This window comes from Lithobates pipiens, unplaced genomic scaffold, assembly GCF_037356315.1.
Source record: "Lithobates pipiens isolate NorthernLeopardFrog02 unplaced genomic scaffold, aLitPip1_a1.2 Scaffold_13, whole genome shotgun sequence".
NCBI lineage: Eukaryota > Metazoa > Chordata > Amphibia > Anura > Ranidae > Lithobates > Lithobates pipiens.
The window spans coordinates 184,358,106-184,371,602 of NW_027507718.1; the positions used below are offsets into that span (position 1 = coordinate 184,358,106).

A 13,497-nucleotide genomic window follows, 5' to 3' on the forward strand; every position below is an offset into this window, starting at 1 on the left:
GGTGCCGGAATGCTGTCTGGGGGGGTGGTGTGGTGTTTAACATCCACTGCCATAACCATCAATGTGGGGTAATAGGGGGTTAACGTTCACTGCCACTGACCACAAATGTGGGACGAGGGGGGGGGGGGGCAGAATATTACTGCCACTGACCACCAATGCGGGGGGGGGGGGGCTTGAGAATTTTACTCCCAATGCATGGACAAAGAGGGTATTTAACTGCCAACTGTGTGTGTGGTGAGCGGTGGTTAATAGTACTGACACCAATGTTAGGGGTGGTTATTGCATCCCTTGACACCATTATTGGGTGGTGTTATTATTTCCACTCACCTCAATGCTGGGGGTTAATGATTGCATTCATTGACACCAATACTGGTGGTTGATATTACACTCGCTGACATCAAGTCTGGGGTTGTTATACTCCAACTTATTCAGTATATAGTATGACTGAAATTTTTGGGCATTGAGGTGCATTATAGCCCATTCATTTTGAATGTGCTGCCTAACTTGACACTATATACCTCACTGCATAAAATGCGCTGCTATTGTGCTGACCTCTGGAAGTGTCGGTGGCCACACTTGAGGCCCTATCATTTTCAAGCTGACCACCGCTGCAGTAAAACTTTTGAAAGTGTGTGTTACACTAGTAGTTTCAGCAGAGGTGGTTATTATCACTGTTCAGTTTCCAACAATAGTTTACCATTACTTAACTCTAAAGAAAAAAGGAGTAGAGAGGAGCTGGAAGCACTTGATCTCACTATATGTAAAATGTGTCCTGTTGTGGAGGCACTGGAGGGCTCATGGAGAAAGCACAGGGACACATTTTAGCTACTTTAGTTGTGCGATATTTTTTAAGCAACCTTTTAACTCTCTTCACAGGTTCGTTACTTGAAAATAATTGAGAAGAGTGGTTACCAAGCGTTGCCATGGGTGCGATATATAACCCAGAATGGAGGTAATTTGATATGTACAGAGGGCGCAGGAACATAGCTTGACAACAGCTAAAGATAATTTACAATCTATCTCTAAATGTAAACAACTTAATTCAGTTTTTGAACACAATGCTAAATTCATTGGGCTATAATGACCCTTTGACCTATTTTCTTTACAACTGGTATTTTCAGCAGTGGCAGTTAAGGCCCCTTGGACACATAGCCATTCAGCTGTAGTGCATACCTCCTGATGCTTTAGTGTAACCAGGAAGGACATATTCCACATCTAGCCCCACTGCAGGTAGCCTGTCTATTGCATGCTGCGGCTGGACGGGGCTGAGCACTGTACTGAATGGTTTTGGCATTCATAACAGGGCTCCAAACACTGCTACCGCTTAGTACAGCATTCAGTTCCCGACAGGCAGCCTGCTGCTTGGCTGGGCACTGCTACTGAATGACCCTGTGCGCAAGGGGCCTAATGAAGGTAGGAATGGCAATCTCATATCTGAAAATAACTATGGTTATGGAAATAAACACTTTATAGTTTATGGAAGTGAGTCTAAGCAGTGAATTTTTCCCACTTCCCCAGAGTATTTTAAACTTTTAGTCAAGTGGTTTAGGAATTAATCAAAAGAAAAGTAAACAAGCTTTCCTACATGTATGAGAATAGACCAATTAATTTTGCTTATTAGGCAGATGTACAGTGAACATACAATGGCTCCCTATGAGGACCAGCCGGTCGTTCTGTTGTTGCTATGTTTTTAGGTTTTCACAACCCCTTTCCAAATCCAGCATTGTTTTTTGACACCAGTGGGTGGTAAGATGCCTGCTACCTGTTGAGCGGTATCCTTTTATTTATTTTTATAGTACATCCCAGGACACAGGTTATCTTAATATCTATTACAAAAGGGTTATGCTTGCACCTTCAAGTGACTAGACACAGGCAATCCCCTCTAGATATGACTAGGCATAGCTTAAATTTTTAGCTCGTTACCAAGGCGATTGTCATGCCTGTGCAGTCTCTGCACTAGATACTCATATTTTCAAGCTTTTTTCAAAAATCGTCTCATTGGGGAACAGGACACTAGTTTAACCGAATCTGTTGCCTTTGGCTTATTGCCAAGTGGAATGGTACCCAGACTCCTCTTTTGACATGTGGGGAACGGCCCGTAATGGGGATCTTTTGACACTGGGTCTTGCACGTGGGACTCTGTAAAATCCTATTTTGAGGACTGGCAAGGTGCTTTTCAGTTCCATGGCAGTAATCCCCAGTTGGAGAGACATGTCCCTAAGAACCTAGAGGTGAGCCCATCCAGATGGATGAATATTGGGCCAACTGTGGCCCTGCAGTGTGAAATGAGTGTCCTGGTAGAGGGTAGAGGTCTACCGATATGGGTTTTTCTCTGGCCAATGCCGATATTTAGAAATCGCGGTGGCCGATATATGATGCCGATTTTTGTGGGCCGATATGTTAGGCTGATTTTATTTATTTTTTCCCCCCTTCATCTCATAAAATCTAACAGACAACTATCACACTGGGGCGTTTTTCAGGCGCTTTTGGGCTAAAAAATAGCACCTGTAAAGTTCCTGCAAAACAGCTCCCCTGCAGTTTGTGTGAAAGTCTGAGTGTTTTCACATTGAGGCGATGAGCTGGCAGGGCATTAAAAAAAAGTCCTGCAAGCAGCATCTTTGGAGCGATGTATACCGCTCCTCCACCACTCCTGTCCATTGAAATGAATGGGCACAGCTGCCAAAGCGCCTGCAATGCGATTTGGCAGCGGCGCTTCACGGGCGCATTTAACCCCTTGGCCGCTAGCTGGGTTATAAGTGCCCTGCTAGCAGCCAAATAATGCCGCTAAAATGACAGTAAAGCTCTGCTAAAACTAGCAGCGTTTTACCATCAACGCCTGCCCACTCCAGTGTGAAAGCAGCCATAAGTGATACAGAAAATTTCTTACATTTATTAAACAAAACAAACCTCCAATCAGTTCACATGTATGTAATAATTTAGATTAAATTAAATTAGATTAATTTAGATTTAAAAAAAAACCTATATATTAAAAACAAAAAACAAAAAGGTAATCAAAACTTTTGGACGAAAAAAATGGGCTAACTTTACTGTTTTAGTTTTTTATTGTATTTTTTTATTTTTTTTTAAATCATTAGTGTAGCTTTTCCCAAAAAATTGCGTTTGAAAGACCTCTGCTCAAATACCATGACACATAAAATAATGTAACAACCGCTATTTTATTCCCTGGGGTCTCTGCTAAAAAAAAATATATATATATATATATATATATATATATATATATATATATATATATATATATATATATATATAATAAAAATTTTGGGGGTTCTACGTAATTTTCTAGCAGAAAATACAGGATATTTACTTGTAAGCGACAAGTGTCAGAAAAGATTTAGTCTTTAAATGGTTAAACTGAGAACTCCTACACAGAACTCCCTTCATTGATAACTATAAACATTGTATCTCTTTGGTCTTTTCTTGGCAGACTGCCCAGAGAGGAAACAAGTCCCTCTGCAGAAGATTTCAGGCAACTTGCATTGATTTCTATTACAGAAGTCATTTGCAAGTCGTGCTGACTTTTTTTTACAAATATCGGCCGGCCGATATTTCGGTCAACCTCCAGTAGAGGGTCTCTTGAATGGCTGGGGAGAGTTTTCATTGTTTACTTGCTTCCTCTGTCTTTTTGCTTTTGCCCCTTGTTTCTGTGCTTTTAACATGTGTATTCTGCCCTGACTGCTTCAGGTCATTCAGAGGTGTTGCAGGGCAGACGAGACTGTTTCTGGTACTAATGTGAGGAGCAAAGCTCTCTCTCCTGCTCATCCCACTATGCCTCGGTATTGACTGGTGACTTCATCAGGCAAGGATTATCCCTTAGAGCTTCCTATGTACTTACTGGGTCGGACACAGAGCATTTGCAGTTACAACATATGTGGCCCAGCAAGTACTAATATAAAATTTGCACACAGCATTTATATGGATGATGGTATTTGTAGTTTCCCATTCACAGAGCACTGTGAAAATAACATGGCCACATGCCCAGCTATGCCATTCATTCAAAGAGTGACAGCAGGCACCCAGAGAAGATGACAGGGTTTGAAAAGTACTTGGATGAGTATCAAAGGAATGTGACTGATAAGTCAGTATGGAGTAACGTGACCAATGCAATGTCACAAATAAATATAAAGGTATAAGTCCATACATTAAGATAGATTAAAATCCATATATTGGAGAATCCGTAAGGTGCATCGATAATTCTAATGTTGTAGGATCCCAGAGACCCTCTCAAAGTAGAAAATGGTGCTGTAAGCAAATATAGGGAGAAAACAGCAGCGCCAATCTGAGTGTAGTATTAAAAAGCACCAGATTTAATAAAAGGCAAGATAAAAATAATCAAGCACATACAAAGCACATATGTCAGGAGGGTTGCTGCAGTCTGTGCAGTTACCAGTCCCAATAAATACGGCTTTCATGATAGAGATCAGCTTATTTTTCTTTCTTTGATGGTTATGATTGTAGAGCGGGTAGTGAACTGTTTAAATTCGGCACCTATCAATCAGAGTAGCGTTCACTACCTTGAGTGGAGCAACATAGTATCTCTACAGCGGGGCTTTTCAGCATCTGGCATCTGCTTCTCATGTTTGCAAGGCTGCAACCGTGTCTTCTGTTTACACATTTAGGCTCTACCAGATTGATGTTGAGGCCTCCTTTCATGTCAGTTTAAAGCCCCTTTCACACTGTCGGACCGTTCAGGTTCGCCTGTTGGTTTTGACGGCGGACCTGAATGGGCGTTCCATGCTAGTCTATGGAGCGATGGATGTCAGCGGTGACATGTCCGCTGACATCCGATCTGCTAAAAGCAGACGGATGGCCCTACATTCGCATCCGTCGCTATCGGATCGGGTGAGATCTGATGAAAATGGACACGCTGTCTGTTTTTGCCAGATCGCCATAGAAACCAGCGGCGCTCAACAAGCCCCTCCCCGCTCAGTGAGCAGAGAGGGACCTGTCATCTGCTGGCTCAGGGGAGATCAATGGAGAGATCTCCCACTTAGCTGGTGGACAGAGGAGGCATGAGGTGCTACAGCCTGCCCTATGAATCCGTTGAGCCTTTTCTTGACTAGCTTGTTACGTGGACCTGTTGACCTGTGGTTGTTGCCCACCCCTAAGTTGGACTGCTTTTCAATGCCCCTAGGTAATGACTAAAGGTTCTGTACTATAGACAAAGAAAATAGGGTTTTTGACTTGCCTTGAAAAAAAAAAATCTGTTTCTTACAAGACATGGGCCCCTTCCCTCCGTTCTTTTGAGCTCCCTATTGCTAGCTACAGTAGCTACATAAACAAAAAAAAAAAAACATTCTAATGACTAAAGATTCTGCGTCAAGTCTGCATGAAATGGATTTTACTTTTAAGTCAAAAAGTCAATTTTTTTTCTAGACTGGTTAACCACAATTGCTGAACGCTGATACATCTACATTTGTATGAGCAAACATGTCTGCCTTCATGTTTCTACTGGCTTTTCACACGTATTTTTCTCCTTAATGGATTCACTTTATGGGCTTTTATTGTACATAAGATCATCTAAAAAAGTCAACACATAATAAACATCCAAAATGCCCATGCTAGCCCTAATGTGGATTCTTTGAGACGTTTCACAGCCAGAGAAATTACTAATTTATTTTATTCTCCTCTCTTTTTACCAGACTATCAACTTCGGACACAGTAAAGAATTGGGCATCCTTGAGTCCTCTGTGATTTTTAGTAGATATCTCTAATTATATGGAATTTTGCTTAGTTAGGTGATGTGTGGCTCAAAGAAGGAATGTGCTGAAGGTTACAAGTTCTAGTATACAAGCTGCTCCAAGAATGTCCATACTTTTCAGTCCTACAGATTAACTACATATGTTGACTTTTTAGATTTACTGAAAACACATTTATACTCTGCATGGCCAGTTTATTTTTTATTTTTTTCCTGTATTTCACTTTGTGGTTTCACAGGCCTATAATACAGATGTTTACAACTACTCTTTCAGTACCTTGCCAACTAGAGCTTTGCTATGTGCCTGTGTGAAAGTGCCATTCTCCAAAATTCAACTTCTGTTAGCATAATTTGTAGGTTTAGGTTGCTGTAAAAACTCCACCCCTTCTATTCTTGGATATCTGTTACAAGAGAGAGTAAATGCATACCTTGTAAAAAAAAAAAAAAAAAAAAAAAAAAAAAAAGTAATTCTCTGTATAAACATGGCATATTGAGGGCTTCTGTCAGTATTTTTTTATGTGCTACTACTGCTTTCACCAAACATTTAAAGTTTAGATACCACAGTATTGATTACCATGTAAGCTATTAGCTTATTTCACAACCCACCCCCCTAAAGTGAGGGACCATTACATTGTTTTCAGTTCTGGAAATAAATAAAATATGCAGAATCCAAGCCTTTGATTTTCTTTTCTTTAATGCTATGATGGCTTTGCTTTATATTTCTAAATTACATTTAATAAAACAAATGTGATCAGAATTCAACTGATTTATATAATATGTTTCAAGCTGTATTCTTTCAATATCCAGTCCTTGGTGTCTGATTGTTTGAGAGGCCACAGGGAAGTCTTAACTTTTGACGTTTAGTAAACCAATTTCAACCACTAGCACTGTTTTGAAAGCATGCTCAAATATAAAATGGCAATCATATTGGTCATTACATAGAGAGGAAGGTGCAGTATCAACGTGGTTTTGCTGCACATACCTGTGCAACATGTTTAACAACCGAAAGCAGATACAGGGGGTTAAAGTGGTTAAGCCACTTTATGCAATTTATACCATGCTCTGTGTTTAATAATCCTGTGTGCCCCTGTGTCTATTTTATATAAATGTGGTTCTTTTCCTGTTTTCAGAGCGGCTCTCACATGCCCCGCTGCCTCTTTGCATCTGACAGCTGCAGTGGGCGGGGCCAAGAAACCCCCACTGATGTCAATCAGGAGAGAGATGGCCAGTCACGTGAGTGCTGAGTGGCGCTCTGAAATAGTCTCCCTGTCCTCTCTGCAGCGCCGGCATTGTCATTGTGGGCGTCCAGCTGTGGCTTCACAGCCGGGCATGCGCAAGCTGCGCTGTGATTGGCCGGGCAATCATCTGGGACCTGTGACGTGTCTCAGATGATTCACGAGAGGGAGAAAGGGGGGTTTCCGCTCCCCCCAAAAAAATGACGTGCCAAATGTGCAATGTCAGGGGATCACCTTCCCTTAAAGCGGAAGTTCAATTTTTTGGGTGGAACTCCGCTTTAAACACAGAGGATGATATAAAATGTTTAATGTAACTTCAGCAGCAGGTGGGGACGGGATAGGCAGTGACACAGGCACTGACAGGGAGAGAGGAGGAGAGACAGGAGAGATATGGATGACAAAGGCATGTAAACTGACCACCGTGTCAGGGCTCAGCACCCATGGTAAACCGTGGTCAGTTTACAGAGGGGAGGGAATAACCAGACAGTGTCAGCCAGGTATTTCAGGTGATAGAAGGGGCTAAATTACATAGCACTGTGCAGTATAACATGCTTTAAAGGAGTATGATGAATATATTTTTCTTTTTTTAGGGTAACAAACGCTTGAATTGCTTTTTTTGCCTTAGAATCTTTTCACACTAAAGGTCTGATTGGGTCGAGCTGTCTGTTATTCATGCAAGCCGGATTGGACTATTCATTTTCCTCTAACAGTTGGATGTAAATAGAATTGTGATCGTTTATACCCAGCTACCTTTGATCCTGTAAAAACAAATGGAAACTGGATCCCTTTCCCTCAGTCTGGCCGGATCAGGGGTCAGCTGGTCATTTACATTGGCTGCCTATAGCGCAGAGCAGACTGTTTCCGCGCCACTCTGCTCATCCAGCCACTCCACTCAGCTCAACAACTTTTGAATTGTCTTTCCTGGAACCCAATCACTCCTAGGAATGATCTACTAGGGGGTGGAAACATTTAAAGTGGAAGTAAACTCCCCTATCGTTTTCAGCCAAGGAAGCTGCCATCTTTGCCTCTGTTTAATCTTAAAGTGGTTGTAAACCCTTACAAACCACTTTGACCTACAGGTAAGCCTAGATTAAGGCTTACCTGTAGGTCCAAGCAATATCTCCTAAACATATATGGTTTAGGAGATATTTGACCGAAAACGGGCACAGCTGTCTACGGCGCGCAGGCGCACTGAACGCGGCAGTTCCAAGAATGGAGCTGCCGTATTTGTCGACTCCCGTGCGCATGCGCGGAAGTGACGTCATCGCGGCTTCGCCGAATGACGGCGGCGGAGCTGCGAGACGCCACCAGCAAGATGGATGCGGCGGACTACAGGGGACAGCGGCGACTTCGCTGGCTCCTGTGTCAGGTAAGTGACACATAATGGGCTACTATGCAATGCATAGTAGTCCATTATGCTTTACCTTTGCAGGGAAAAAAAGAGGAAGTAAACTCATCAGGGTTTACTTCCTCTTTAAACTGCTATGGTGCTGCACATGTGATTCGTTATGACACCAGCCATTGGATGGTTTGATAGTTTGGCTGAGAGCACAGCCAATGTGCAGTTAGCATTCCCGGCATGGCTTTTTTTTTTTTTTTTTTTAAACTGTTTAAATCAGTGGGTTTACTTCCACTTTAAGCACACACACCTGCCTAGTAAGAATTCTCTTGCCTTTGTCGCGCCGCTCATTCCCGACACACAGACAAATGCTCTGCTCTTTAGGGGTACCATTAATTCTTAATGGTACCCCACACCTTGGAAAACATGGGGTGCTTTTGGTGCAGTGCAATAAAAAAAAAAAAAAAAAAAGCTTGGGGACTTCTTTCCCTGAATTTTTTGTGGGTAGGGAAGCCCATTAAAATGAATGGGCTGCTCTAAACACAGCATGCAGCCACACAGATGTGAACCAAGGGCTTTTTCACATGTCAGGTTGGAGGGGCAGTAAAACTACATGGTTAAGCTGTTTTTACCACCCCCAACTTCTCCCCCTTTAGCTGCAGAGGGAGCAGCTGGGGGTGTACACATGCTGTGGCTGCAGCTGGAGGTATACCCAGGGTGAATGGGCCTCCACTTCAACTACCCTGCAACTGTGTGGATTGCACAGTTGCGGTATAGTGATGCTGCATTTACGGGCTTAAAACAGATGGTCAGGAGGCAACATAATGCCTCTTTACTGCCTTTCAAATGCCTCTCAAAAGCGATCTGTGCATAGATTGTTTTGCAGAGGAGCAGCAGTCCTGGCTGCTATCACACACAAGCCCCACAAAAGCAGTTCTGATGGTACAGGAATGGGGGGGAGGGTTCCGGATTAAAAGTAACTTACATACAGGACAAATGCACGGATACATATACATACAGACACATGCACATATATACAGACACATGCATAAACATTCATACAGATGCATACACATACATACAGACACATGCACACACAGACAGACACGAACGCACACACATTCATACAGACACATGCACGCATGCACACAAATGCGCATACATGCACGCATGCATACACGCACACACATGCGCATACAGACATTCATACAGACGCGCGCGCACGCACGCACATGAATAAAGCACTTTTAAAACTAATCTAGCTTTTAGTATAGTACTGTACCTTTCCAGCTTCCTCATTCAGCCGGGTACTGCACTGTAGGGGGAAGCAGAGAGCACAGCACACTCCCCTACATTTTACTTTCACATTTGAGGCTGAGGAGCTTCCCACAGTGCTGATGTACGGCTCGGCAGGGGATCGCTCATCTGATAGCCAGGTGGGCCGTTCAAAACCAGACCGCGGGCCGGACTTTCGACTTCCACATGACATTCTATTACGTTGTTCCCAGCTCCCCCTGCTTGACACAGTGGGGTCGCACTCTATGCATTTTCTTTTCTAAAATCTGAATTCTTGTAATCATGTGTACTTTTATTTAAATGCCTGCTGATAATGTTGGACCTCCCCTTTAGCAACATCATATTATACATCACATCATTGCTTTCAATGGGTCTGTGCTTGTGGAATAAGAGAACATACAAGTCATGCTTCGTTATTAAATCTGACTACATTTTTCATATTCCTTTTCCACATACCAGTGAAAAGATTATGTATGCTGGTTGATTGTTAGTGAATTAGATGTTTTAAGTTTAGGGTAGCAGTGTTTTTTGTTTAGTTTTGACTTTGCAGATTGATATCAGCCCAGAATAACATTCTTATAAAGACCATTACATCTACTCTTAAAATAAATCACTTGATCATCAAAACAATCACAGCTGCACAGGGAATAGATCCTTAAAGGATAAGTTCACCTTTGGGAACATGTTACATAACAGTTGTCACATGTTCCTACTGCTGCAGATGCTCCCCTCCGTCCCTGTGACAGCAGTATGGGGCGACATTCCCTGTACAAGATTTCACTTTTTGGGTTGTGTTGCTTCTGATACTTGCCTCTTTTATGCGGCGTGTTCATTGGGGAAGCATTTGGTGATGGCGGTGAGCCGTTGGACACAGGTAACTTAAAGTCCTGATACCAACTGGGTAGGTCCACCTGCGGAATTTTCAAATTGTCGCAGAAATCAAAAAGATCCTGTTGTAGTCTCAGGAAGTGTTGTTTGCCATTCGCGGTGACTTGCAGCCCGAGTGGAAATTTCCATCTGTATGATAAGTTATGCTCCTTCAGAACCTCCAATAAGGGGCGTAAAGCGCTTATATTGAGTTATGGGAGATAGGTCTTGAAAGAGTTTGAGTGGGCTGCCTTTAAAGTCAATTAACTCATTCTGTCTGGCTTTATTTAAGATTTCCTCCTTTTTAAGGGGAAGCTGGATAAACCGCAAATTACATCCCGAGGAGGGGCATTGTCAGGACCTTTGGGTCTAAGGGCTCTGTGCACTCTTTCAAAATGTATTGGGATGTCAATGTCCCTTTCAAGCACACTGTTTAAGATTTTTTGCAGCACTGATTTGGTCTGTTCTTGTGGGATGCTCTCAGGCAGGCCTCGGATTCTCAGATTGTTCCTCCTTTCCCCTATTATCTAAATGTCCATTTATATTTGAGATGATTGGAATGTGTTTCAGAGATTGATTCTAGTCTGCCGATAGCCTTGTCCCTCTTTTTGCCTGCCTTCTCCTGAGTCGCAATATTCTCAGACATCTGCCGGAGCTCTGCTTCGAGCTCAGTTATGGCTGAAGTGACTGACTTTTTAATATAATCGGCGATCTCCGTCATCACCGCTAATGTTAGGGGGGAATCTGTGTGTGGTACATCTCTTTCCCCATCTCATGCCGCTGTTGATCACTCATCGCCGTCTTCTTCATGACGAAACACCGCCATCTTCTCCTCCAGGCCGAGCTTCTGAGATGCAGACCACAGGCTGAATATGACCAGGATGTGCCTGATGTTTGTGGCCTCGGTGTAGCGCTTGCTCTTGGCCCGAGGTGTTCCCCTGTTCGGTTTGCCCATTGCCCGATCAAAAGGACTGTTTAGCTGAGACGTGGAGCTGTGGATGCCCGGGAGCTCCCCTAAAATGCAGCCATTCGCACCGCTCGTCAGGCCACACCCCCAAGATTTCACTTTTTGACAATGGCCCTACATGGCTGCTTCATTCATACACCAGAGCTCTGTGCATGAATAAACTAAAAGTCCTGACATCCTTATGGGGCTGTTGGCTTGTAGTTTTCATTGAACTACTATGGCGCTGTGGTAGTTCATTGAGTCTTCCTGTTAGTGTAAAACTGCTTGGCCATATGATGTATGGCCAGATAGCTCACGCTAAAGTGCATCGGCTTTTCCTCTACTTGCACTGACAGACGCAACTAGAGGAGAGCCGATCGGCTGCCCTCCTGACAGGGCGGGGTCTGCACTGATTATCTGTATAGCCCCCTCCCTGAGGATGCCCACCCATGGCCACCAGGGATGGAACTCTGTGCCCATCAGTGATGCCTATAAGTGCCAGTCAGTGCAGTTTCATTGGTGCCCATCATTGAAGGAGAAAACATACCTGTTTACAAAGTTTTCTTCAAAATGTGTTTTTTTTTTTTGTAGCGCAAAAAATAAAAACCCCAGAGGTGATCAAATGCCACCAAAAGAAGACTGTTTATGGGAAAACCATGTAATTGTCATTCAAAATGTGAGAGCGCTGACCATTCGTCTGCGCAGGAAGGTGTAAAAGGGCCCTGTATTAAAGTGATGGTGGTAAGGGAGGTGTTTAACCACTTACAGACCGGACAATTTTGCTGGTCAAAGACCAGACCACTTTTTGCGATTCGGCACTGTGTCGCTTTAACTGACAAGTGCGCGGTCCTGCGACGTGGTTCCCAAACAAAATTGACGTCCTTTTTTCCCCACAAATAGAGCTTTCTTTTGGTGGTATTTGATCGCCCCTACGGTTTTTATTTTTTGCGCTATAAACAAAAATAGAGCGACAATTTTGAAAAAAACGAACGCATTATTTTTTACTTTTTGTTAGAATAAATATCCCCCCAAAAAAAATAAAAAAAAAATTTTTGCCTCAGTTTAGGCCGATACGTATTCTTCTACATATTTTTGGAGAGAAAAAAAATCGCAATAAGCGATTGATTGGTTTGCGCAAAAGTTATAGCGTTTACAAAATAGGGATAGTTTTATAGCATTTTTATTAATAATTTTTATTTTATTTTTTACTAGTAATGGCGGCGCTCAGCGATTCTTATTGTGACTGCGACATTGTGGGGGACCCATCGGACATTTTTGACACATTTTTGGGACCATTGTCATTTATACAGTAATCACTGCTATATAAATGCAGTGATTCCTGTGTAAATGACACTGGCAGTGAAGGGGTTAACCAGTGGGTGGCAGTGTAGGGGTTAAGTGCTCCTAGGGGTGTGTTACTAACTGTGGGGGGGTTGGGTTTTCATTTAGTGAACACTGATCTCTGCTCCAATCACATGGAGCAGAGATCAGCGTCACTAGTTGCTAGACAGAATGGAGAAATGCTGTTTACACGGCATTTCCTCCATGCAGCCGTCCCGTGAGACGATCGCGGGTATGCCCGCGGCGATCGAGTCCGCGGGTCCTGCGACCGGACTCACGCGGGTCCCGACCAGCACGGGAGCGCGCCGCCGGTGGCGCGCTCCCGATGGCAGGGCGGCATTGAAGATTGGACGTACCTGTACGCCAATATGCCTGCCCGTGCCATTCTGTCGACGTACATCGTCGTGCGCTGGTCGAGGAACCGGTTAAAAATAAAAAATAAAACATCACTACATTCTATGCAGTAAGGTAAAACACCTGCATACAGCTTGTTCTCGGGGCACTATGCTGGAGGTGGACTCAAGAAGAGAATTGGGGCTGTTCTGCAAAACCATGGCACAGAGCAGGTAAATAACACGTTTGTAAAGGCTTGTCTTTTTATTAAAATAATCACTTTAAAAATCGGTTGTAAAGGCAATCTCCTCAATCCCCCCCCCTCCCCTCCCAAAATGATAAACATGTTATACTTAAAGTATTGCACAGAGCAGTCTCCCACCACCACCACCACCAAGTCGTGTGCTATGAAAGCAAGCTCTTG

General features: G+C 43.3%; 1 protein-coding gene across 3 annotated transcripts in view; it reads left to right on the forward strand.

Annotated features, from left to right (window-relative positions):
- AP1M1 (adaptor related protein complex 1 subunit mu 1) overlaps positions 1-6,491 on the forward strand; it is a 179,900-nt gene extending 173,409 nt beyond the window's left edge. For all 3 annotated transcript variants that reach the window (XM_077475958.1, XM_077475957.1, XM_077475959.1), the window contains 2 exons: positions 877-952; positions 5,661-6,491. In XM_077475958.1, coding sequence (XP_077332084.1) covers positions 877-952; positions 5,661-5,683 — 99 coding nt within the window. In that variant the 3' untranslated portion in view covers positions 5,684-6,491. The remainder of the gene's footprint in view (positions 1-876; positions 953-5,660) is intronic.
- The last annotated feature ends 7,006 nt before the right edge of the window (positions 6,492-13,497 follow it).